Genomic DNA, 25,146 nt, shown 5'->3' on the forward strand with positions numbered 1-25,146 from the left:
TCTACTAGTGACCACTGTCAAGCTTCACATTTACTTCCATATCATTTAGCAAAAACTTTGATGACTTATACTTGCATCTTTGACAAATCTGAGTTTGTCAGGGACCCAGAGATATGTCCTTTACAAAGACTTAGCTGTATAGCCCTTTAGAATTGGAAAACATTTGGTGACTACTAAGAATTTTTACACTTCTTTTTTAAAAAAATTACTGATTAACTGCATTAATTTTTATTAATGTCAAGATTGAACCTAATGTCCCGAAAGACTGACCTATGGAAGTCATCATGAGATTAATCGGAAAAAAATTTTTACATATTAGATTTTATTTTCCCAAACGCTGGGATCATATCTATTAAATATCCCCTCATGATATTAGTGCCATCATCTATATTCTCCATGCACGTTTCTGACACTGACTTGTGTGTTATGTCTTCCCAGGGGGCTGTTATGCATTCTTACTGCACTGGATCATGGGAAATAGAAACAACGTCACCGTGTTTATTCTCTTGGGACTCTCTCAAAACAAGAACATTGAAATCCTCTGCTTTATATTATTTTCATTTTGCTACGTCGCCATTTGGATGGGCAATCTGCTCATAATGATTTCCATCACATGCAGTCCACTCATTAACCAACCTATGTATTTCTTCCTTAATTGTCTCTCACTTTCTGACCTTAGCTACACATCAACAGTGACACCCAAACTTCTGATTGATTTGCTGGCAGAGAGGAAGACCATTTCCTACAGTAACTGCATGACACAGCTCTTTATCCTCCACTTTCTCGGAGGCATCGAGATCTTCATCCTCACGGGGATGGCCTATGACCGCTACGTGGCCATCTGCAGGCCCCTGCACTACACGGTCATCATGAGCAGACAGAGGTGCAACACAATCATCACAGCCTGCTGCACGGGGGCATTTCTACACTCTGCCAGCCAGTTCCTTCTCACCATCTTCTTACCCTTCTGTGGCCCCAATGAGATAGATCACTACTTCTGCGACGTGTATCCTCTCCTGAAACTGGCCTGCACTGACACATACAGAATTGGCGTCTTGGTAATTGTCAATTCAGGTCTAATTGCCTTACTGGCTTTTGTGATTTTGATGGCGTCCTATTTTCTGATTCTGTACACCATCAGGGCTTACCCTGCAGAGAGCCGCGCCAAAGCTCTGTCCACCTGTAGTTCCCATGTGACAGTTGTGATTCTGTTCTTTGCGCCTGTTCTCTTCATTTATATTCGACCAGCCACGACACTTCCAGAAGACAAAGTGTTTGCTCTCTTCTACACCATCATTGCCCCCATGTTCAACCCTCTGATCTACACGCTGAGAAACATGGAGATGAAGGATGCCATGAAGAAAATTTGGTTTCGTCATTTGTTCTTGGAAGGGAAGTAACTTCTATGCAAAGCGTTCTAGAATTTCACGTTAGAGCTCCATCCTGACCCTAGAATTAATAAGAAATGACATACAGAGAGTATATAGTGATTGCAAAGCCAGCCTCAGGTTGGAGTTCAGAAACTTTAGCATTTTCAAGACTTCTCCTGATTGGACAATTTTATTATTTTTTAAGATGTTTTTTCTTTTTTTAATTTATGTATTATTGGTATACAGTATCCTATTCATTTCAGGTGTACATCACAGTGATTCAATGTTTTTATACATTTTGAAATGATCCCCAGAGTAAGTCTAATTACCATCTGTCACCATACGAAATGAATACAGTATTATTGATGATTGGACAGTTTTCATTTATGTTTTTCAATTCATTCTTCCTCCATTCTCCTCAAATACCTGTCCCAAGTTCTCCTTAATATGATAATTTATTGTGAACGTGTAACGAAGCCTTTTCTTCCCTCCTCGGGACTTCCACTGTCACTAACGTGTACTCCTATTGACAGAAACTAATAAGTCTCCTGGTAGATAAGAACTATAGGTAGATTTTACTCCTGGCATCTCAGAGGAGAGCATAAAAGTAGGTATATAGGGAAATAGGTACATGAGCTGTACAGAGCTCATAAACACTCTTTTGTATGGTATTTGAACTTTATGAAAGGAGCTTATATTTATATTTTCAATGAACAAGATGCTGCTGCTAAGGTAGTCTCACTCTCTTCCTTCCAAAAAGGAAACAGAACATCCTCAACATTCTGGACGAAGTTAATTCCAATGTTAGTTTCCTTTCTAGGTCAGGTTATAATCCTCCCTAGAAAATCTGTAACACTAAGAACAGATTGTAAAATTAGTACATTGCTACATTGCTTCAACTGTCATGAGATAACTCATGATAACTGGCAATGAGATTCTAGTTAACTTTTATACCTTTATTTCTTGTCCTTTCTATTCATTCTTTCCCTTAATTTCAGGTTGACCTTTATTATTGGGGTTCTTTGTCTACTAATGTGAACCAAATCATCATTCCTGATATTCTGTGTCTTTAATGATCTTGTCGTTTTTCTTTTTATTTTTTTAAATTAATTTTTACTATTACCTATGGAACTTTTAAGAGATGCCCTGGGTTCCAGATATTGGTCATCCATGCACCATTGTGTCAAACAAACAAATCGGACCTTATCATCAATACCAATCGCGCCAGCCCCTTTTTGTCTTTTGGTTTCGTAGAGGCAGGAGGAGCCCAAAATGTCCAAGTGACAACTTCACTTTCCACTTCAATAAAATAATTGTTGTGTTCCCTGATGAAAGCATAACCTCTATAAGTAAAACCTATAAACATGCTGAGTTGAAAAATGCTGGTACAGGGAGCAAAAAAATTCTATTATGATTTTAGTATAATAATAAAGGAGGTCCTTGCATACACATTCTTTTATTCCATAAAATTCTATAACTGTTTTTATCATGACTATGGATTAAATAAAATCATATATTGGTTAACACATCCTTAAATATAGAACTCCAGCTTTTCAGCGTGCTGTTTCTGAATTGACACTGTTCAGTAAGCCACTTACTCACTGCTTCTAATCAGTTACTTAAGAGAAATGGGTTATGAATTGTTTGCTAGGGCTACCATAGCAAAATGCCACAGACTGTGTGACTTAAACAAAAATATATTTTTGGGCAGTTCTGGAGTCTGGAAGTCCAAGGTCAAAGTGCTGGCAGGTTGAGTATCTCCAAAGATCTGTGTCCTTGGCTTGTAGATGACTGCCTTCTCTGTGTGGCCTCACATGGTCTTCTCTCTGTGCACAGATATTCCTGGTACTTTTTCTGGGTGTCCAAATTTTCTCTTATAAGGATACCTGTAATATTGGATTAAGGCCCACCCTAAAGGCCTCATTGTAACTTAATTGCCTCCTTAAAGGCCTTATCTCTAAATAATCACATTCTGAGTTACTTGGATTCAACATATGAATTTTCAAAACCACAGTTCAGTCTATAACAGGGTATGTAGTAGGATCAGTGAATTCCTGTGTATATGTCCACTACCATGCTTCTTTTTTAATTTTTGTAATGCTTATTTTTATTATTTTGAGAGAGAGAGAGCGCACTGGGGAGGGGCAGAGAGAGAGGGAGACACAGAATTTGAAGCAGGCTTCAGGGTCTGAGCTGTCAGCACAGAGCCCAACATGGGGCTTGAACTCGTGGACTGTGAGATCGTGACCTGAGCCAAAGTCAGATGCTTAACCAACCGAGCCACTCAGGTGCCCCTACCATGCTCCTTTTACTCTGAAATAAATTACTTGATCAGAATCAATCCTAAGTGAAATAACGTGGTGGTGAATAAGACATTCCATAAGTCGATGCATTGTGCTGCTTGTACAAGCATTATAAGCAAGAAAGACGAATCCATATCCAGAATAAGTGTCTATTTATGTGAACACAAATTCTGTTTCTTCCATGTTGGAAGGTTTTCAGTGTAATCCACTTGCTACGACAAGACTGAGTAACTGAGTAGTCTCCCTGAAGAATGTACATGTTGAGCACTCAATGTTGGTGTGACAGACAGTAACTTCTAAAGATGGCCACAGCAGTATTTCCTAATTAGTCCATATGGAGAGACCATATGAGGAATTTTACGGCCAGCAGCTCATCTGGTGTCTGGGCTCAGTACTGCCAGACATGTAAGTCAAGATGGCCCCAGATGACTTCAGCTGCTAGCTAGTGAGCACCCCTCACCTTTGAGTTTTGTCATCTGAGACCCAAGACATCATGGAGCATAGCCAAGCCATCCTCACTACGTCTAAATTCCTGATCCATAGAGTCCAAGTGCATAATAAATTGGTCATTTTACACCACAAAATTTGGGGTTGTCTTACATAGTCGTAACTACAAAGTAGTCACAGAAGCCAGATGAACCTTCATGAGGTAAATTTCATATTGTTCATCCCTAGCAATAGCATTCGTAGGGATGCTTTCTAGGCCACAATGGCCACTTTAGACCTAGACCAAAGAGTTTGAACTTGTAGCTGGGAATAGAGGATGGCTGAGATCCATGAAACATATAATCTTGTCTACCATCATTGAGAAGTTCCTCTGCAGTAGACACCGACGTGTATGACTCACATTTTGTCCATTCATATATCCACATCTTCTACTCATGCTTTCTAAATCTCTAAACACCAGTAAAACCATTAACGACTGCCATGAATTGGAACAGATCTATGCCTCTGGTTATCTCTTGGTCTGTACAAAGTAGACAACAAGATGAACTGGCTAAGCTTTTGCCAACTAAGAAGGTCTTCCTTAACCCCTATCAAACTTAACTACTAATAGCCTACTGTTGCCTCGAAGCCTTACCAATAACAGGAACAGTCAATTAGCACATAATTTTGTATGTTATACATGTTACATATGTCATATACTATATTATTATAATAAAGTCAGCTAGTTATTAGGGAAATCCTAAGGAAGAGAAAATACACTTATAGTATTGTAATATATTTATTGAAAAAAAATCCGCATATAAATGAATTCACATAGTTCAAGCCCATGTTGTGCAGGTGTCGACGGTACTATGACCTGTAGCTCAAGCTTCACTTCGTTATGCACCATTTTCTAGCTATTTTGACCATGCTTTCCATTGTATATACCTTTTTAATTGATTTCCTGGATTACAAAAACATATTTTTTTATTTTAGAGGAACATTTTCTAAGTTTTATTTAGCACAAATCCTCATTGTGGTATTTGTAGGAGAAAGTACTATAAAGTTACGCCTGCTCTCAGAGTTAAATATGTGGAAACTGGTTGCCATAGCGGAGGCTAGAGGAAGAAGTAGGGCCATTGGGATGTTCAGTAGGACACAAGAACCTTGCCACCCACTGTTCCATCAATTTCTTCTGCACTAAGGCAGACTTCAAATCCTGGCCTTAGGCTTCTTCTGCATTTTCTAGTTCAACCTCTGTAAAGACGTTACATTATTCCCTACTGTTTCCTCAGAACGTGTTTCAAAAAAAGCACATAATTTATTGTCTATCAATATTGGATAGAGGTGAATTCTTGGTTTGTGCTCAAATTCCTCAGGGTATAAAAAGTTCTTAACCATGGCATAACTATTTTTTTAAGTACTGAAAAGGAATTAAGCCATTTTCAGCTGTCCATTGGCCAACTTTTCTTTTGGGAAATGTCTTACCCCATAAAAAAATGAGAGGCAAGTCTGGGGCTGTAATCTCCCAGGTAATCTAGTTTAAATAACACTTGGAAATTAAACAGCATTATATATACATGTCCAATGCTGAAACCAATGAAGAGGCACCTTTTGAGTAGAAAACACACAAGAGCATTTTTCAACATAAATGCCAATGATGATTTTATTTCCTTTTAGTTTCAAAAATCAGGAGAAAATGATTCTCTTTATAAGGGAAATAGGGAAGTCCCAGAACCAGGACTTACACGGGCTGCTGGTGTGATGAAATTCATTAATCTTCAGCAGCAAAATTAAGCATTTATTTTGATCGTGTTGAAAGCACCAAATGCCGCCTTTTTCTCAGAGATAAAGAAATTTGTCCAATGAGATAATCGCCTGGTAAGTAAAATTCCAACCACTTTATAATTAAAAAGAAACATGACTTTCAAATTTTACAAAGCTTATATATACAGCATAAATTAAATTTTTATCTACAAGTATGCTGATTTTATAGGCTCATTTCCCTCTTCAAGTTTTGTAAATATTTTCTATAGCAACTTTCTGTCACATTAGTACTGAATTCAGTGAATGATTGTGACTATATCCCTGAGAAAACTTTGGAGTTGTTGTCAAAAAGTTAGCTCAACCTTGATTTCTTGAGTGAGGCAACTTGGTTACAGAAAGAAATAACCAAAAAGGTAATATGCCCCTGGAATAATTCTAAGAATAATTTGAGCTTGACAGCCAAATTATCAGTATCCAAAATCATTTATTTTAAAAATCAAAATATTCTTAAAATTAGTCTTCAGAAGCTATCAATATTTTATCCAAAATTTAAAGAGGCTTGGTTTCCTTTTGGCAAAAGAGAGATAATGAAAGGGTCACTGGGCCTCTTAGGATCAACGATTAATACAAGTGGAAGATTTAGAACTACCTGTAAAGTATGGTAAGCACTAAATAATATTAGATATTGTCATTATTTCTCTTTTACGTCTGCGAAGGACTCTACTAATAATAGCAATCTCTTTGATATAAATTGTAATAGCTTACATTTTTATCTATTAACATTTTAGTGTACTTTTGTTTATTTTTCCCCATTATATATTGGGTACCTAATCCATACATAATGATTTGAGGGAAAAAAATGTGAAAGAGAAAAAAATTAATGCCTGTTGCATACTTTGTACCTGATTATTCAACCTACACAATTATGGAACATTGATGTTAGGAATGCCCATGTTAAAGAAGGAAAAACTGCCAGACGAGTTAATTACCTTACTCCAGACCATATGGCCAGATCTCTAGCCTGGTTTTGTGTAAATCCAAAATGAATCCACTGAGTGTAGTATTAAATTATCAAGGGTAAGAAGAATACAAGGCACTGTCATTGCCTGTCTGATGAACTGCCTTGAATCAATGTAATGAAAATTAATTTCCTGGATGTTCAAATTTAAATTTTAATAATGAGATAAATGGAAGTATTTCAGGGAGGCTTAATGAGGTAAAGATTTCCACAGGTTTAAAGACCCAGCAGTTGTATACATTTTTCAGTGCTCATCAAAATAATCCCCTTTGCCCATTTCGCCCATCTCCCCACCCATCTCTCCTCTGGCCACCACCAGTTTGTTCACTGTGTTTAAAATTCTGAGGTTTCTGTTTTTTTTTTTTTGTTTTTTTTTTTGTCTCTTTTTTCTTTGTTCATTTGTTTGGTTTCTTAAATTCCACAGATGAGTGAAATCATATGGTATTTGCCTTTCTCTGACTGACTTATTTCACTTAACATTATATATTCTATGTCCTTCTATGTTGTTGCAAATGGCAAGATTACATTCCTTTTTATGGCTGAGTAATATTCCATTGCACACACACACACACACACACACACACACACGTGTGTGTGTGTGTGTGTGTGTGTGTAAAATCACATCTTTATCCATTCATTTACTGTTGGGCACTTGAGTTACTTCCATAATTTGGCTATTATAAATAATGCAGTAATAAATATAGGGGTAAAATATTTGCAAAAGAGTGGTTTTTAAGTGTGGGTATGACATAGAAAACCATAATTTTAGAGATTAATTTAGCATGGTATATTGAATAAACTAAAAAGAGACAAAGAGTTATTAAAATAGAGGTGGAATATCTCTGTCACACAAGGTGACTAGCCTGGGTGCTGTTATAGGACCCTTTGCTATCAGAGGAGAGAAGACTAAGGACAGGGGGAACCTGAAATATATCCTCCAACAAGTGCCTTAAAGTATCTATTAGTTGCAAAAAAGGACAGGAAACACAGTCTGTTACCCCCTACATCCTTTAAAAAAAGGATACGTTCTTTTTTTTCTCCAAAATCAAGGAATCAATTAGTGACAGAAACTTGAGTTCTTTAAAAAACATTGGTATAGTTCTTACATTTTAAGATAAGAGAAAAAGAGTCTAGGTAAGGGTTGGATTTTATGGCCTATAAATTAGTAAAGCAAAGCAAGTTTAAATTAAAAAAAATGTATCTCAGCCCCTACACTAGCTCTTTGACTATATGTAAAATTGGGATTAAAATATCCTTGCTCCTATTTGAGATAAGTCTGTTGAGGCTAATGCTTCCTACAAAAGCAGGTAGGTTGTACCCTCCAGGATTTTGATAGAATTTTTTGCAGAATTGAAGAAGATGACGTGACTGAATCAATTAGGAAGGGCCAGTTTTCATTTTTTATTTGTATTTCATATATTTATTATGCACATATTTGTAAAAGTAGAGAATATTTATGTAATGTTTCCATATTTAAAGCTAAATTTAAATGGCTGAGTTCCATGTTCTTCCTGAAATTTATTTTCCTTTTCTACACGACATCACCATGAGGGCCAGGACCTTCCACATCTACTCCTAAAGTCCATTACCCTACATGGTAGGAACTCAAAAAATATTTGTCACATAAAGAAATAAAGTATTCATCTCTCTTTTCCTATGCACCATCTTGAAACCCTTACTTCGTGCAATTGATTTGAAACTTTGAAAAACTCCATGTAGTATAGAGAAGGGCAGTGTCTTTTCTTTGACTTTTTTATTTTATGTGATTACTTTATGAAAGTTCTATTTCAATTAACAGATGAGAGAAAGGAGGAACCGGGAGGAAGTGAAGAAACCCAGCTACGGTCATAGCTTGTGCTATGTGTTTGCGCCAAATGAATCCTTCGGCTCCTTATACAAGGTTCTCTCTCTAAGCCACATAAGCCTGAAATCGGGATGTTGTAAATCTAAAATTCAGCGACTTTAATATTAACAAGGGAGGCATTGTAAATAATATGAAGGTGTTGGAAATGTAAGTTCTTTTATTTTAAATTTTTTTTAATGTTTATTTTTGAAGGAGAGAGACAGACAGAGTGTGAGAGAGGGAGGTGTAGAGAGAGAGGGAGACCCAGGATCTGAAGCAGGTTCCAGGCCCTGAGCTGTCAGTACAGAGCCCCACGCGGGGCTCAAACTCACGAACCCGCGAGATCGTGACCTGAGCCGAAGTCGGACGCTTAACCGACTGAGCCCCCCAGGTGCCCCGGAAATGTAAGTTCTAATTTAAACAGCACGCTTATGAATTCTTTGGGTATCTGATGATGCGTTGGAGAACTGTCTCAAAGAAATGTTCGACTGGGGTAAACAAGGGAACCAGTAAGTCATTGAATTATTTGCCCAGTTTGCCAGTTTGAGATTGAGTTAACGTGAAAGAGCAACAGAGACAGAAAGACAGTGTTTCAAACTATCTTGCTTGTTAATTAATGAAATTTTTCTACTCATATTTTTTTTCTTATGAAAATCATGTTTTTCTTCAAGGCTGTATGAAGAAAAGTATTAAAAATGAGCTTAGATTCTTGGAAAGGACTAATGGTAAGCTTTAACTACAGAGGCACGTTGGCAAATTCATTGAAAATAAACAAAAGAAAACAAGAAAACAAAAAAGGGGCATCTGGGTGGCTCGGTCAGTTAAGCGTCCAACTTCAGCTCGGGTTGTAATCTCACAGATCATGGGTTCCAGCCCCACATCCGGCTCTGTGTTGACAGCTCAGAGCATTGAGCCTGCTTGGGATTCTGTGTCTCCCTCTCTCTCTTCCCCTCCCCCACTCATGCTCTGTAAATAAACATTTAAAAGAATTAAAAAAAAGAAAATAAGCATATTCACTATTTATTTATTTTTTTTGTTTACAAATTTTTTTTAACGTTTTTATTTTTGAGACAGAGAGAGACAGAGCATGAACGGGGCAGGGTCAGAGAGAGAGAGGGAGACACAGAATCCGAAACAGGCTCCAGGCTCTGAGCAGTCAGCACAGAGCCCGACATGGGGCTCGAACTCACATACCGCGAGATCGTGACCTGAGCCGAAGTCTGGACGGTTAACCGACTGAGCCACCCAGGCGCCCCGCATATTCACTATTTAAATTAAAGCTATTTTAAAAATATCTTCTATATATATTTTCTGATTACAGGAATACTGAGAATATATGTAATAGCCTGAAAAATGGTCCTGGGGATGCACTTTTTATGGAATCGTCATTATTCCTACAAAAAATAATTCAGTCACCTTAAAAATATAAGAAAAATGGTGAAATCATGATTTATTTATGCAATCTTTCATTTATTAAAAAAAAATAATGATTGAAGTCCAGTATGTGTCTAGCAAGTGCCATTCATGCCTGTTTGAATTGCTCTAGCATAGCGTGTGTCTCTCAATATTAAGTATTTAATTCTTTTCTTTTCATCTATTTCTGTCAAAAGACATGTCACAGCCACTTGCTCCTCAGCTGGTATCATATTTTCTTTATTGCTGGCTATACTGTTGATAAATATTAAATGGTTCCAACCCAGAGTCAGGACTTAGAGTGAGACAAATGAGTTACTCATCTTGTGTGCAAACAGCTCAATAATGAAGATAGTAAGATTTTTATGCAGTATTTAAAAAATGCAAATTCCACCATAAAAAAAAAACCCAGAATTCTATTTATTTATTTTTCCAAGTTTGTTTTAAGGAATTCCAGCTGGCTAACATACACGTAATATTAATTTCAGGTATAGAATTTAGTGATTCAACCCCCCACCCCCTTCCAAAAAAAAAAAAAAAACCCGGAATTTTAAATAAAGACAGGATTCTATCTTACAATTGTGTAATTCACCTCACTTGCTTGGATTCCAGCCTGGCTATTTCAAGCCATCAAGCAGATGAGTTACTCCAGGAAAAGAAATGCATCCCCTCTAAGTTCACCTTTTGCATCTTCTACACAAGATGTCTGTGTATCTTTGTTTATGACATGAGCGAGTATGACCATTAATATTATTCCTTTTCACTCTACAAAGTAACCTGATCTGTTAAATTATATGTTAAGCGTATTCATAAAAGCTTAGAAGTACTTTAAAATGTACTATAGGAAGCTGATGAGATAAATGAATTTATTTTCACAACACTCATTCGAATCCACACCATGCTCAGTCAATATTTCCCATGAGGACTTGTCATTTTTCTTTTTTTCAGGAAAACCTGTTGAGACTTAACTGCATTAGACCATGGAAAATATGAACAACGTCACTGAATTTGTTCTGTTGGGACTTTCCCAGAACAAGAAAATTAAAAACTTGTGCTTTCTACTATTCTTATTTTGTTATGTAGCTATTTGGATGGGAAACTTGCTCATAATGATTTCTATCACATGCAGCCAGCTAATTGACCAACCCATGTATTTCTTCCTTAATAACCTTGCGCTCTCAGATCTGTGTTATACCTCAACAGTGACACCCAAGCTAGTCACCGACTTGCTGGCAGAAAGTAACATGATTTCTTATACTAGCTGTATGGCACAGCTTTTTACCATGCATTTCTTTGGGGGGATTGAAATCTTTATCCTCACAGCAATGGCCTATGACCGCTACGTGGCCATCTGCAAGCCCCTGCACTATACCATCATCATGAATAGGCAGAGGTGTTATACCATAGTCACTGCTAGCTGTACCGGGGCATTTCTGCATTCTTTTTTCCAGTGTCTCCTTACCATCAATTTACCTTTCTGTGGCCCCAATGAAATAGATCACTACTTCTGTGATGTGTATCCTTTGCTGAAACTGGCCTGCACAGACACCTACCGAGTTGGGATCCTAGTGGTTGCCAACTCAGGCATGATGGGCTTGGTGACCTTTGTGGTCTTGGTGCTGTCTTACTTGTTGATTTTATACACCATCAGGGCTTACCCTGCAGAGAGCCGCACCAAAGCACTTTCCACTTGTAGTTCCCACATCACAGTTGTTGTTCTGTTCTTTGTGCCTGTTCTCTTCATTTACATTAGACCAACCACAACTTTCCCGGCAGACAAAGTGTTTGCTCTCTTCTACACCATCATTGCCCCCATGTTTAACCCTCTCATTTACACATTCAGAAACGTGGAGATGAAGACTGCCTTGAGAAAAGTGTGGTGCCAGAAACTATGTTTTATTGGAAGGCAAATCATCTGAAAGGCATTTTCCCTCCTCATTACATATCTTACTTACGTGACATTGTCTTGAAAAACCGTGAACTCTGCTCTAAGAAAAATAAGCATAGACATCGGTGTCAGTGATATTCTCTCTACTTAAGTTCATTAAACCATGAATTTTGCTCTAGGAAATATAAGCATAGACATTGGGGTGACTGCATTAATATAATAATTTACCTTGAAATACTTTCTTTTTTCTTTCTTTTTTCTTTATTGTTTCTTATTTTTATTTTTCCCTTGTAATCTGAGTCCTCATTTCCTTGCTGAAGTTCCGTTACACTTTTCTTTGATATATTTTTCCTTTGGATTCTGTCCATAAGTTGCTAACTGAAAGTCCCCTTTTCTAATCTCCCTATACTTTGGATTCATGAATGATATCTTCAGATGTACATAAACTGCAATCCTATTAATCAGCCCAGACATAAACGGTCCTCCCTGTGTTCTCATCAAAAAGGAGCATCAGAAACTTAGAATCATGTTTTCCACTTAGCTCTTTAGTTTCCATATTCATTGCAACAATTTAAAAAGCAAATACTATTTAAATAGGGTCTAAGGAATAAAAACATTATTTATGTAAAGAATAATGGTTGTATAAAAACCCGAAGAGTTTTTCTAAAATGACTTAATTAGATCATTTAAAAATCACAGCATTTTAATAATTACAGAAATACTTGCTATAAAAATCCTCTTTATATTGTAATAAAAACGTGGTATTGGTAATAAATAAGGTAGCTATACAACTCATTCTCCAAACTGAGCCTCATTTGAGTGTAAAATGGGGGTCTACTGATACTTGTGCTGACACAGCAGACATAAAATGAGATTGCACCAGGAGAGTAGGATGTTTGGCTACTTTTAATGTCTGAGAAGTATGGATGCCTTAGACAGAAAGGCTAGTGGCAGTTACATTGTAGAATCTCCACTTAATATTACTTGGGGCCAATGTGACTGTAAAAACCAATATAATTTCTGGCATTGAAACTGCCTGTTTCAACATGCTTAATTTATTTAATTTAAGAATATGCTTAAATTTATTTTTTCCATTGCCATCAGAACAAAAACTATAAATTTCCAATTTCTATAGAGCATCTATAGCTCTGGATATCCATTGATGTCTGCAGAATTGAAAAGTTCTTCAAATAATTGAAGTAAATAACTGTTTTTGTCTTAATTATTTAATGAAGTCAGACACATTGGACATCATGAAAGTGGAACAAACATTATATTGCACAGCTTAGGGGGGAAATGAACAGAGACTGAATATATAAACAAATACATAAATAGAGCAGCAAAAAAAAAAAGTCATAGCACAGTGTACAATGGAAAATTTTAGGGAGTTCAAATGGAAAGATATGATTGGTTGTTAACCAACTTGAATTTAAATAAGTAAATTTAAAATAAAAAATAAACTTTAATTCTCTGAAAAAAAAATGACTGGAGAGCTGTCTTCAGAAGGGCATGTTTGTAAAGGTATTAAAATTTTAAGAGAATTGTTATTACAGCAATTGATAAACTAACTGGATCTTTAGTGAAATTCTTATGCAGCCTACATCATGACACATGTCAGTTTATACGAGTTCATTAAAGGTAACTCTTGGAGTAGTAAGACAACTATTAACAAATGCTTTATTTTTAACACTTGATTTTGGTTTAAACTCTTAAATTTATTGTCTAATGAAAATTATTTTTGATTATATGTAACTATTATTACAAAGTAAAATAATAGCAGAGATGACAATTATGATTCAAATGGTGTCTTATAACACTCAAAATAAAAAAGAAAATATGACATTAGCAACATAATTAAGCATGTAAATGAATAATATCTTCCTACATGAGAGACCCTGGAAAGACAACTAGTCTTCCCTCCTCTTTTTCTTCTTCTGTAAAATGGAGATAATAGTAACTGCCTCATAAGGTAATTATAAAAATGGAAGGATATGAGTATTGTTCTTAGAAAAGAAACTGCTCAAAATAATTTTTATTGTTGTTATTATCCCCTAGCATCTGTAAATTAATTTCTGTGGAACATTCAAATTAAAACATTTTAACATAAATATTTGATTTTATACTTCGAAATTTTTATTTTAGAATTATAAGCATAATGATTTTTGTGACTTACATGTGTAAGTAACATTATAATAAAGGATGATTTCAGTCAACACAAGTTATTTTTGAGGATCTTTTTCTTAAAAAGCTCTAAAACTGAGGCTCCTTGGTGGCCCGGTCAGTGAAGCGTCAGACTAGATTTTGGCTCAGGTCTGTAACTCACAGTTCGTGAGTTCGAGCCCCACATCAGTCTCCACGCTGGCAGTGTGGAGCCTGTTGGGGATTCTCTCTCTCTCTCTCTCTGCCCTCCTCAGTTCTCTCTGTCTGTCTCTCTCTCTCAGTAAATAAATAAAAATTAAAAAAAAAAAAGCTCTAAAACTTTAATTTTGAATTAATTATCTAATTATTGGCTTTATTTTACAGATGAGTAAACTGAAATTTAGAGGTTAAAAGTTTTCTAAGCATCAAACTGGAACCTAAAGAGGCAATTACATAGTTTGGTAAAGAAAAGACTTTTGGGGTGCCTGGGTGGCTCAGTCAGTTAAGAGTCCGACTTTGGCTCTGGTCATGATCTCAAGGTTCCATGAGCTCGAGCCCTGTGTCAAGCTCTATGCTGACAGCTCAGAGCCTGAAACCTGTTTCAGATTCTGTATCTCCTTCTCTCTCTTTCTCTCTCTCTGAGCCTATTTCAGATTCTGTGTCTCCTCTCTCTTTCTCTCTCTCTCTCTCTCTCTCTCTCTCTGTCTCAAAAAGAAATACATATTATAAAATTTTTAAAAAAAGAAAAATAAAAATAAATTATCGTATAAATTGATGTCAACAGTCAAAGTTTATCAGGCTTGCCAGCAAGAGGGAAATTTTCACAGTAGCCAGATCAAGATTTCACTTTTTTTTCTCTTTTTTTTTTTTGATGTTTATTTATTCTTGAGAGAGAGTGTGAGTGGGGGCAGAGTCAGAGAGGGGGACAGAGGATCCAGGATCCATAGCAGGTTCTGCGTTGACAGCAGCAAGCCTCATGCAGGGCTGGAACTCATGACCATGAGATGGTGATCCGAGCTGAGATCGTGACCTGCACCAAAGTCAGATGCTTAACCGATGCAACCACCCAGGTGCCCAAGAGTTCACTCTTGATGGTGTCATGTATAAAAGAAAAGGTAGAAGGGGTGCCTGGGTGGCTCAGTCAGTTAAGCATGGGACTCTTGGCCTCAGCTCAGGTCTTGATCTCAGGGTCGTGAGTTTTAGCCCTGTGTTGGGTTCCACACTGGGTTTGAAGCCTACTTAAAAAGAAAAAAAAAAAAAAAGAAAAGGAAAGGAAAGGAAAGAAAAAGACAAGGAAAAGAAGAGGAAAAGAAAAGAAAAGAAAAGAAAAGAAAAGAAAAGAAAAAAAGTAGAAGACGACGGAGTCAGGATTTTCAGACTAGATACAACTGAGGAATGCCTTGTTTAAAAACAAAACAAAACAAAACAAAACAAAAAGCCACATAGTTGGGTGAGTGAATCCAACTTCTCCAAAGATACACTTCTTTCCATTAACTTTCATCAGAGAACTGCTTCAACATTCCATTCCCTTGTACTTGCTGACTCACTCTATCATTTATTTATCATTTATCCATCATCTTTCTCTCTCTTTTTCCTATCAGCATCCCCTACCTAGCCCATCAGTAAACCTGCTCTATATTTTATATGAAATATTATTTTAGGATTATTTTAAACTTGAATTTAGATAGTAAGTGAAAATCTTTTACTTTGAAAAGGTCCTTAGTTTTGAGAGATTTATATTTTCTTCCTTCCTGCAGTACAAGTAGTTGTGGTTACTCCTTGATTATATATATTTTATGTCAAACCAGTTAAAATAGCCTGAATTCAGCCATACTAATCTTTGCTACCCATACACATTTTGGAGTATCTTGTCTGGATGATTGGATCCAGGGTAGAATCCTGTCTTGTCTGGATGAAGCCAGAATATTTAGAAGTAGAAAAATAAGCAGAGAAGGTACATATCAGAAGTATCGAATGTCTAAGTAGGTCATTAAGCCATGAAGGTGGTTCCTATAAAGGATGAGAAACAGAGCTATGTGACAAGATATTTATAAATTCATTCAATAAATATTTATTGAGCTCCTATATGTGATACAGACTTTGCTGGCTACTAGGAAATTAGCAGTAAAATAAATATGATATGCCCTTACTTTCATGGAACTTAAAATTTAGCAAAGCAAGAAAACAAGGGAAGCACACCCGGAAAGGAATATGAAAGAGTAATCCACTGATGGCGTTTTGTTGTTTAAGGCTTGCCTTTTGCATGTTGTGACTGATTTTGCCATTGGCAAAGAAACAGAGAAAGGGGGTGTGTGATGAGATGATACCCATTTACATTTAAAGATGACGAGCCTTCAAATCATTGACTTCCCTTTCCAAAACCTTGCACCGCACCAAACTTTCCTTATGGCATTTTTCATCTCTGTGTTTCTAAGTGTGTAGATAAGAGGATTGAGCATGGGGACAATAATTGTGTAGAAGAGTGTGAACACTTTATCTTCCGGTAAAGTTGTGGCAGGTCGAATGTAAACAAAGATGACAGGTGCAAAAAACAGGATCACAACCGTGATGTGGGAGCTGCAGGTGGAAAGTGCCTTGTGGCGGTTCTCTGCAGAATATGCTCTCACATTGCACAATATCATGAAGTAGGAGGCCATCAAAACCACGAAGATCCCCAGTCCCATCAGGCCGGAATTGGCAATGACTAAGAAACCAATTTTGTGTGTATCAGTGCAGGCCAGTTTCAACAAAGGATATACATCGCAGAAATAGTGATCTATTTCATTGGGGCCACAGAATGGCAGAAAAATTGCAAGAAGAAACAGGCCAATGGAATGCAGAAACCCACCTGCACATGATGCTCCGAGAATTGAGTTACATCATTGTCTACTCATGAGGATGGCATAATGGAGTGGTTTGCAGATGGCCACATAGCGGTCGTAGGCCATTCCTGTGATGATGCAGACCTCGACCCCCCCCAAAGAAGTGTGTGGTAAACAGCTGTGTCATGCAGTTATGATAGGAAATGACCTTCTTCCCTGTCAGTAAGTCAGTCATTAGTTTGGGTGTCACAGTGGAGGTGTAGAGGAGGTCTGAGAGGGCAAGGTAATTAAGGAAGAAGTACATGGGCTGGTTAATTAGCTGACTGTAGGTGATAGAAGCCATAATAATCAGATTCCCCAACCAGATAGCGAGGTAACAGAGTAAGAAAAATAAAAAGCAGAGGATCTGGACTTTCTTATTCTTAGAAAGTCCCAGGAGAATAAATTCAGTAACATTATTCCTATTTTCCATGATCCGATGCTCCAGAAAGGTATCTGAGAGGACAAAAGTAATGAAGCAAATAATTGATGAGACAATGGAAATCTAATATTCAATTAAAATGGCCTGATGCATATTTTAAGACCTTAGCCATTTGGAGATCCACTGAAATCACTCATTCATTTAACAAAATCCTTTTAAATATCTAGTGCCAATACTCGTCCAAGAACTTTGGATAGCATGGTGAATTAAACAAAGTCCGAGTTTTTGTGTAGTTTACATTCTTTTGTGAGAAGACAGGAAATTATGCTCCCTAAGAATAAAAGCGGGATATCTAATAGTGTTAAGTATTTATTCAAGTACTAAGTCAAAGTATACGTATTAATGTAAATAGTGTTACGTGTTAATTCCATCAATGTTAAGTAAACATAATGCATAATTTTAGGAGGTAAACTGGAGAATTTACTTGAACAGATGGTTTCTAATGAGGTCACAAAAACGGTGGCAGGGCATGTGAGTGATTTATACAATGCATATAATGTTAAATAGATACTAACTAAAAAAAACTGGGGTCGCTTGGGTGGCTCGGTCGGTCAAGTGTTCTACTTCAGCTTAGGTTAGGTCATGATCTCATGGCTTGTGAGTTTGAGCCCCGCCTCTGGCTCTGTGCTGACAGCTGAGAGCTTGGAGTCTGCTTCGGATTCTGGGTCTCCCTCTTCCTCTGCCCCTCCCCTTGTGCTCTGTCCCTCAAAAATGAATAAACATTTTAAAAAATTAAAAAAAAAAAAAGAAACAACTGGCAAGTACACAGTTTGCTAGAGGCTTAAAGGAATAACAATACAGGACTAGAAATGACCATTAATCCACTAATCAAGTAATTCATGATAGAACTAAAGAGGAAGTTATTTTTCTAATTTGCCCTGTAGTTTTGAGGGGTTTATAAGAGAAAATAAGTATAGAAATTACTCCATGAAATTTTTGTATTACTTAAGAGTTCTTTGTAGCATAATGTAGCTACGTTCTGCTTTTCCTATTTCTTTCTCTTGCAGGATTATAAGAAAACCAACCTTACTTTTAAAACTTTCTTGTTGGTTCAGTAATTTTTATTTTATTCTTTTAAATGCTTATTTATTTATTTTGAGAGAGAGAGAGAGAGAGAGAGAGAGAGAGAGAGCACCCGAGCAGGGGAGGGGCAGAGAGAGAGGGAGAGAGAGAATCCCAAGCAAGCTCCATGCTGTCAATGCAAAGCCTGATGTGGGGCTCAATCTCATGAACCATGAGATCAGGACATGAGCCAAAATAGGGTTGGATGCTTAACCAACTGAGCCACCCAGACGTCTCTGGGTCAGTAATTTTTAAATGAATTAAAACATGTTTATACATCACTGATATCTTCTGCTTTTCTGTTAAATTGGATGTATTCTACTACAAGAGAAATTAAACTTAACAATAATTAAGAGCCATGTAGTTGAAAAATATTAAGTTTAGAATTAATACTTAGGAGTCAACGGTGCTTCCTTATAAGAAATATATATCCAAAGTGCAAACATTCTTTAGTTTATATCAAGTTATGTTATATCCAAGATAAATTAATTTAAATATTTAAGTAAATTATTAACAATGGCTATTTCATGATAATTACACTACACAGATTTTAGTTTTCCAATTTATACTTTTTTTATTGCCCAAAACTTTTACCATGAACCTCTATTCATTTTTAGAAAAAGATATATTTTATAAATAAGTATATTTTATACATCTAATGTTTATGATGTAAATGAATTTGAAAGTGTATTTGTAAATTTATCCTTTTATCCTGTCCATTTATCCTTTAAATGTAGTTTAAAATATTGAAGGATTATGCCCACTAGATTCTGGAAGCCCACTTAGATTTTTATAGGAAACTGAGGCCAAGTTTCCTTCTCTGTAAAATTGAAGAAACAATAATACCTCCTTATAGGGTGACATTTTGAAATAATAAAGTTAATAAGTGGGACATTTCTTAGAGCAGTGTTTGGAAAGTATTAGACGTTTAATAACTGTTAGCCACCATCCACAATGACTGAACGTAAGATCAAAGCCCTAGAGAAAAATGTAAGTAGACCAGATCAGAAACTGTTATCTGAGACTATCCCTGCCTTCACAATATTAGGAATAACAAACTTTGGAGATGGACCCTAGTTCTTAACATAGCCCTGATACTTAAATGCAAGATTCTTCACTTCCTTGAACATTTTCTTCCTTCTTCCGTAAAATGAACATTGCAGTGCCTAACTTACAGAATTACTGAGAAAGTCAAGTAAAATAATGCATATGAAGCTCAATGTTAAAAAACATACTAGTTGCTCCCGTTTCCTCCTTGCAACTTCCTGTAGTGTTATAAACGTAGGAGATACTCAGGATATTCAAGTGGTAGGAGATCCCACTAATTAAGAAGTTAAGTTCTAGAGCTATATAAAATAAGATATAGGACTTGGCTCCAAAATTCATGGAAAAATCTCGGGAAAAATATGTAACCTCATTTCCTTCATTCACAAAATGAGTAATACTGTAACTCTGAGGTCTATTGTAAAGATTTGATGAGTTTATTTATGTAAAAAGCTTAGTACGGAACCTGGTATGTAAAAATTAGATATTTGATGAATATTGTTAGCATTAATATTTTCATTTTTGTCATTTCAGTGGACATAAATATAAATTAAGAATAATAGGTCAGATTATGATTCTTATTGCAAATTGTGAATAGCTTATTAAAAGCACATATTTCAACACGGGAAAATGAAGGTTAAGTAGATAAGACATAGCATAGTTTTCCCTGCCACAAACAATCTGTTTTTTTTCTTACCTGAGGGCTGGGGTTTCTCACATCAGGGTTAACATTCTCATAACATTAAATACAAAATCTTTCCCACCTTGTCAGCTGACCTTCAACCCAGAAACCTGAAGGTCAACTTCTCGCTCACTACAGTCATTTAATGCTTCTATTTTCTTTCCTTTGGATTCATCAACCTTTTCTAAATTAGATGGATGTTCAATTCCCCTTTCACCTCGAAAAAAAAATGTCTATATTAAACCTGGACAAAAAGAAATGTATCCCTTAGATATTATACAATGGAGCAGGTTGATTGAAAATTTTGCCATACACTTTTGCTTCTTCAGTCTTAGAATCATATGGGTATTTTAGTGTTTAATCATTTTATATGCAGCTCCTTTACTGAACTTCTGTCCAGGGACCTCCTAAGGCAGTAAACCCCTCTCCGTATTCAATTATCCTCGACTATGGAATATCAAGGGCTAATGAATAACTACATTCATGATATTCTAAATGAGGCCAAACAGATAAACCCACAAATACTTTGATAGCTGTTGAGGATGCGGCACTAATGACTAGAGCATCCGACACGCATATCTTCAGCCCACATAGCTACCGTGTGTTATAGATGGAAAACAAGGCGGAACTTTCCCCAGATCGTAGAGGTTGTATTTTCAATGGTTATGGAAGTTTTCCCATGCAAAGATTTCTTAAAAACATCAGATACAAATTGCATTCGGAATGACTGGCGTATTCCCTTGAAGTAAAATGACTGGCGTCTTTATGAGCTGGATTTAACTTACCAGCTGCTTCGCTCAACAGACAGATTTCTTGTAAGCTGAGGCTTCACGCCTAAGATAAAATTGGAAGAGAAAAAAAATTAACGTTGCTTTGCAATAATAAATCTTAATTGCATATAGTCTTATGGCATACAGTCTTATGAAGGAACTCTTGTGATATATCAAGAGAGATACCATTGTAAACTGAGCCAGATTTGAGATCTTTGCAAATTATTTTTTCATTTCTGAAAAAGAAATGTGTCTCTCTGACATTCATCTTACCTTCTAAAAACTTACATATATACTAAGTATATATATACTTTTTGATATTTATATATTAATGTATTTTTATATATTATATATCACATATAATATATATACATTATATATACATTATATATATATATTTGATATAGGCATCGAATTGGTATTTAAAGCAAATTTTGAGAAAACATGTTATATAGAATAGCTCTCAACATCTCTGAGGGTTTACAAGTTTCCCATCAGTATACTTCGCCACAAATATAAACCATTGCTTAAATTTCTCTCTAGTAACAAAGTTAATAATTATATTTCCCTCATGCACAGTATCCAAAGCACTGAGATTAGATGTGGGACACGGGACTAGAGGGAAAAGTCAAATGCAATGTTCGTATGTCAGTACAGGGCAGAAGTGGGTGACTGAGGGAATAGGAGAGCTAAAATGAGAAGCACCAGAGAACCTTATGACCCAGATGAAAAGTACAGACTGTAGACCAAGGTTAAAGAGTTATTTTTTTTTCCCCAGAAAAACAAGCCTATTAAGGTGTTGGGATTTCTAACTGATGCTTGGAAAAGACTCCTTTCCTTTGCCACTATTCTTTCATGAAGCTTGTCTGCTCCCGTGGGTTCTCTTGCTTGGTGTGCATGTAGCTTAGAAGTTTATTTCTGTATGACAACCTCCTTTATTAAATTAAATTCTTTTATATTGTTATATGATTATATTATTAAAATTTCACATATGTGTATTTTTGAAAACACAGAAGAATATTATAATAAATAAGATGGTTTCCTCGATTTCTTCATTTAAAAAATATTTACTGTCACCGGGGTACCTGGACGACTCGGTTGGTTGAGTGTTCAACTTTGGCTCTGGTCATGATCTCATGATTCATGAGTTCAAGCCCCAAATGGGGTTTACTACTGTCAGCACAGAGCCTGCTTAGGATCCTCTGTCCCTGTCTCTCTGTCCCTCCCTGCTTTCACCCTCTCAAAAATATTATGGAAAGAGCCTAAATGTCCATCAAATGATGAATGGATAAAGAAGATGTGTTTTATACATACAATGGAATACTACTTGGCAATGAGAAAGAATGAAATCCTGCCTTTTGCAACAACGTGGATGGAACTGGAAGGTATTATGCTGAGTAAAATAAGTCAGTCAGAGAAGGACAGATATCATATGGTTTCACTCATATGTGGATCTTGAGAAACTTAAGAGAGGACTGTGGGGGAAGAGAAGGAGAAAAAAAATAGTTACAAACAGAGAGGGAGAGAGGCAAACCATAAGAGACTCTTAAATACAGACAACAAACTGAGGGTTGATGGCGGGAAGGGGGGTGGAGGAGAGAGGAAAATAGGTGATGAGCATTGAGGAGGGCACTTGTTGGGATGAGCACTGGGTGTTGTATGTAATTAAGCTAATTTGACAATCAATTATATTCATAATAAATTAAAAAAACATATATGTTTACTGTCACCTACATCTAAAAAGTGTGAGTTGGATAAAATTCAGTATAAAGAATGCATATATTGGTGGACAAGACAGTCTCTGCCTTTAAGGAGGCTAGAGACTGAAAGAAGAGGCAGATAATAAACCAAACAAATATATGATTACAAACAGCATATTCAAAAGCAAAGAACAGGGAACTGCAATTTTTTTTAAAACATATGGAAACTTTATTAAACAGTAAATCTTTGACTTTTCTATGTTTTTTGGCTACTGCAACTTGGTTGTCTCTTGAATTTGCATTGAAGTAATTCTACAAGACAATTGTATTTTCTCATCTTTTCTACATCTAAAAAGTCTTGTCTTTCTATCTGTTCTAAAACTGTGAAGACACGATTAAATTAACAAAAAATTTACTTTCTCCTTACCGTCTGCCTGAAAGCTTAATAGAAATTGTCATTATTATTGAAATTGTTTTAAACAGCATATGTTTATGAATGCATCTATTTTTATAGATTGTTTTTTACTTTCTAACAATATTTTAAGACATCTGCATGCTCCAAATATTAATGTTCATGTTTTCTTCCTCATTTCAAGAAAGTTACGTTCAGTGGGAAATTCCTCTAATCTATTTGTGTTCTGAAAGTAATAAAAGAAAGAGTTACAATTGTATTAGTATGTCTCAATTTCTATTTTTGAAATATTAATTATAATCTACACTATGTAGGAAACAGGTGTATGTTTGAGAGAAGGTGGGAGGCTCTAAACTCAGACTGCCTGGTTTCTTTCTTTCTTTCTTTCCTTTTTTTTTTTTTTTTTTAATTTATTTATCTATTTTGAGAGAGAAACATCATGAGCAATGGATGGGAAGAGAGCGAGAGAGACAGAGAGAGACAGAGAGAGACAGAGAGAGAATCCCAAGCAGGCTTTGTGCTGCCAGCATGGAGCCTGATACAGGGTGTGACCCCACAAGCCAGGAGATCATGACCTCAGCCAAAGTCAAGAGCCAGACGCCCCTCAGATTGCCTGGGTTTAAAGATCACACGTTCTACTGGTTCTGAGAGACTTTACTATAGGCTTAAAATAATAAATGGATTTGACATCATAGTAAAATATTTTAAAACTCTACAATACAGCAGAGGCTGGTAAACATAGCCTACATTTGTATCACCCCAGACTCCTTGATGATAGGATTAAATTCTCAGTTTCTTCAAGTTTATTTCAACACTCTAAGTTTACCAGGTGTTACATTGTTAAAACGCCTCCCTTGTTTGCCAATTTAGCCTGTAGTCTCTTCCTTTCAAGCTGAAATTTTCCTGGAGAACATTTTAAATATGCCCATATGCTCCACCCGTAAAAAAGGCATTTTATAAAATTACAATATTAGGCTTTCAGCCCAGAAACAATTTATCTCATACATAGCTTTATTTATTTTTTATTTTTTATTTGTTGAGAGAGAGAAACAGAGTATTAGCAGGGGAGGGGCAGGGGGGGGGGGCACAGAATCTGAAGTAGGCTCCAGGTTCTGAGCTCTTTGCACAGAGCCTGAGGCAGGGCTCAAACTCACAAACCACAAGATCATGACCTGAGCTGAAGTCGGATGCTTAACCAACTAAGCCACCCAGGCACCCATAACTTTCTCTAAAGCAACCAATGGCTGCAATGATTTCATGAAGCATGCCCCAAACTGGGAATTAAAGATAATTTGTTTGCTATTAATTTAGTGAGATAGATGCTAAAATTCTGCAAGACAGCTTGATTCATCTATAAAATGGAGTAGATTATACTTCTATAAAAATGGAAAATGGGAAAAATGGTAAAAATATCTAGAATTAATAAGAAAATTTGTAAGGTAGCTAAATCTAAGATATGTATACACAAAATAAATAGATTGTATTTCATCTAGGAATAAAAATAGAGAAATAGAAAAATTATTCACAATAATGAGGAAACAATGTTATTTACAAATATATTTTACTAAGAAACTCTGGATCGATAGGAATAAAATCACATGACCTTAAGTAAAGCCATATAATAAACACTGACAGAATCAGATCTCAAAGATTTAGATCAGGAGATATCATAAAAATAGCCATTTCCTGAATTAATATATAAATGTAATTACGTTTTCCATTAACATCCAAGGATATTTTTGTTTTCGTTTTGATAACATAATCCTAAGGTTTCTGAAGAAGGATAAGTGCTCAAACAGGGGCAAAACCCAAAAACAAAAAACCCCAAACCCAGATCTCTATTAGTTGAAATTTCCCTCAGTTAATTGGGAACTATTCCCAACTGTTAATAGAAAACAGGTTAGGAAGTTAAGCAAGTATTTTTTAATGTAGTAATAAGTCAATAAAAACAGCATATATGCACAAAGATCGTATTTAAAACCACGATATAGTTGATTGAACGATGT

At 36.1% G+C, this 25,146-nt stretch overlaps 2 protein-coding genes and 1 pseudogene across 2 annotated transcripts; 2 read left to right on the plus strand and 1 right to left on the minus strand.

Moving 5' to 3' along the window:
• The first annotated feature begins 470 nt into the window (after positions 1-470).
• LOC125918241 (olfactory receptor 4P4-like) lies at positions 471-1,400 on the plus strand. Its single transcript, XM_049624263.1, has one exon. It carries the CDS (start codon positions 471-473, stop codon positions 1,398-1,400), a length of 930 nt encoding a protein of 309 aa, XP_049480220.1.
• A 9,720-nt stretch (positions 1,401-11,120) lies between these two features.
• On the plus strand, positions 11,121-12,059 carry LOC125918240 (olfactory receptor 4P4-like). The gene has a single exon (XM_049624262.1). The coding sequence runs from the start codon at positions 11,121-11,123 to the stop codon at positions 12,057-12,059; it is 939 nt and encodes a 312-aa protein (XP_049480219.1).
• Positions 12,060-16,521: 4,462 nt separating this feature from the next.
• LOC125918239 (olfactory receptor 4P4-like) lies at positions 16,522-17,461 on the minus strand (annotated as a pseudogene).
• Between the last annotated feature and the right edge of the window lie 7,685 nt (positions 17,462-25,146).

Source organism: Panthera uncia, unplaced genomic scaffold (genome assembly GCF_023721935.1).
Source record: "Panthera uncia isolate 11264 unplaced genomic scaffold, Puncia_PCG_1.0 HiC_scaffold_590, whole genome shotgun sequence".
NCBI classification, from domain to species: Eukaryota; Metazoa; Chordata; class Mammalia; order Carnivora; family Felidae; genus Panthera; species Panthera uncia.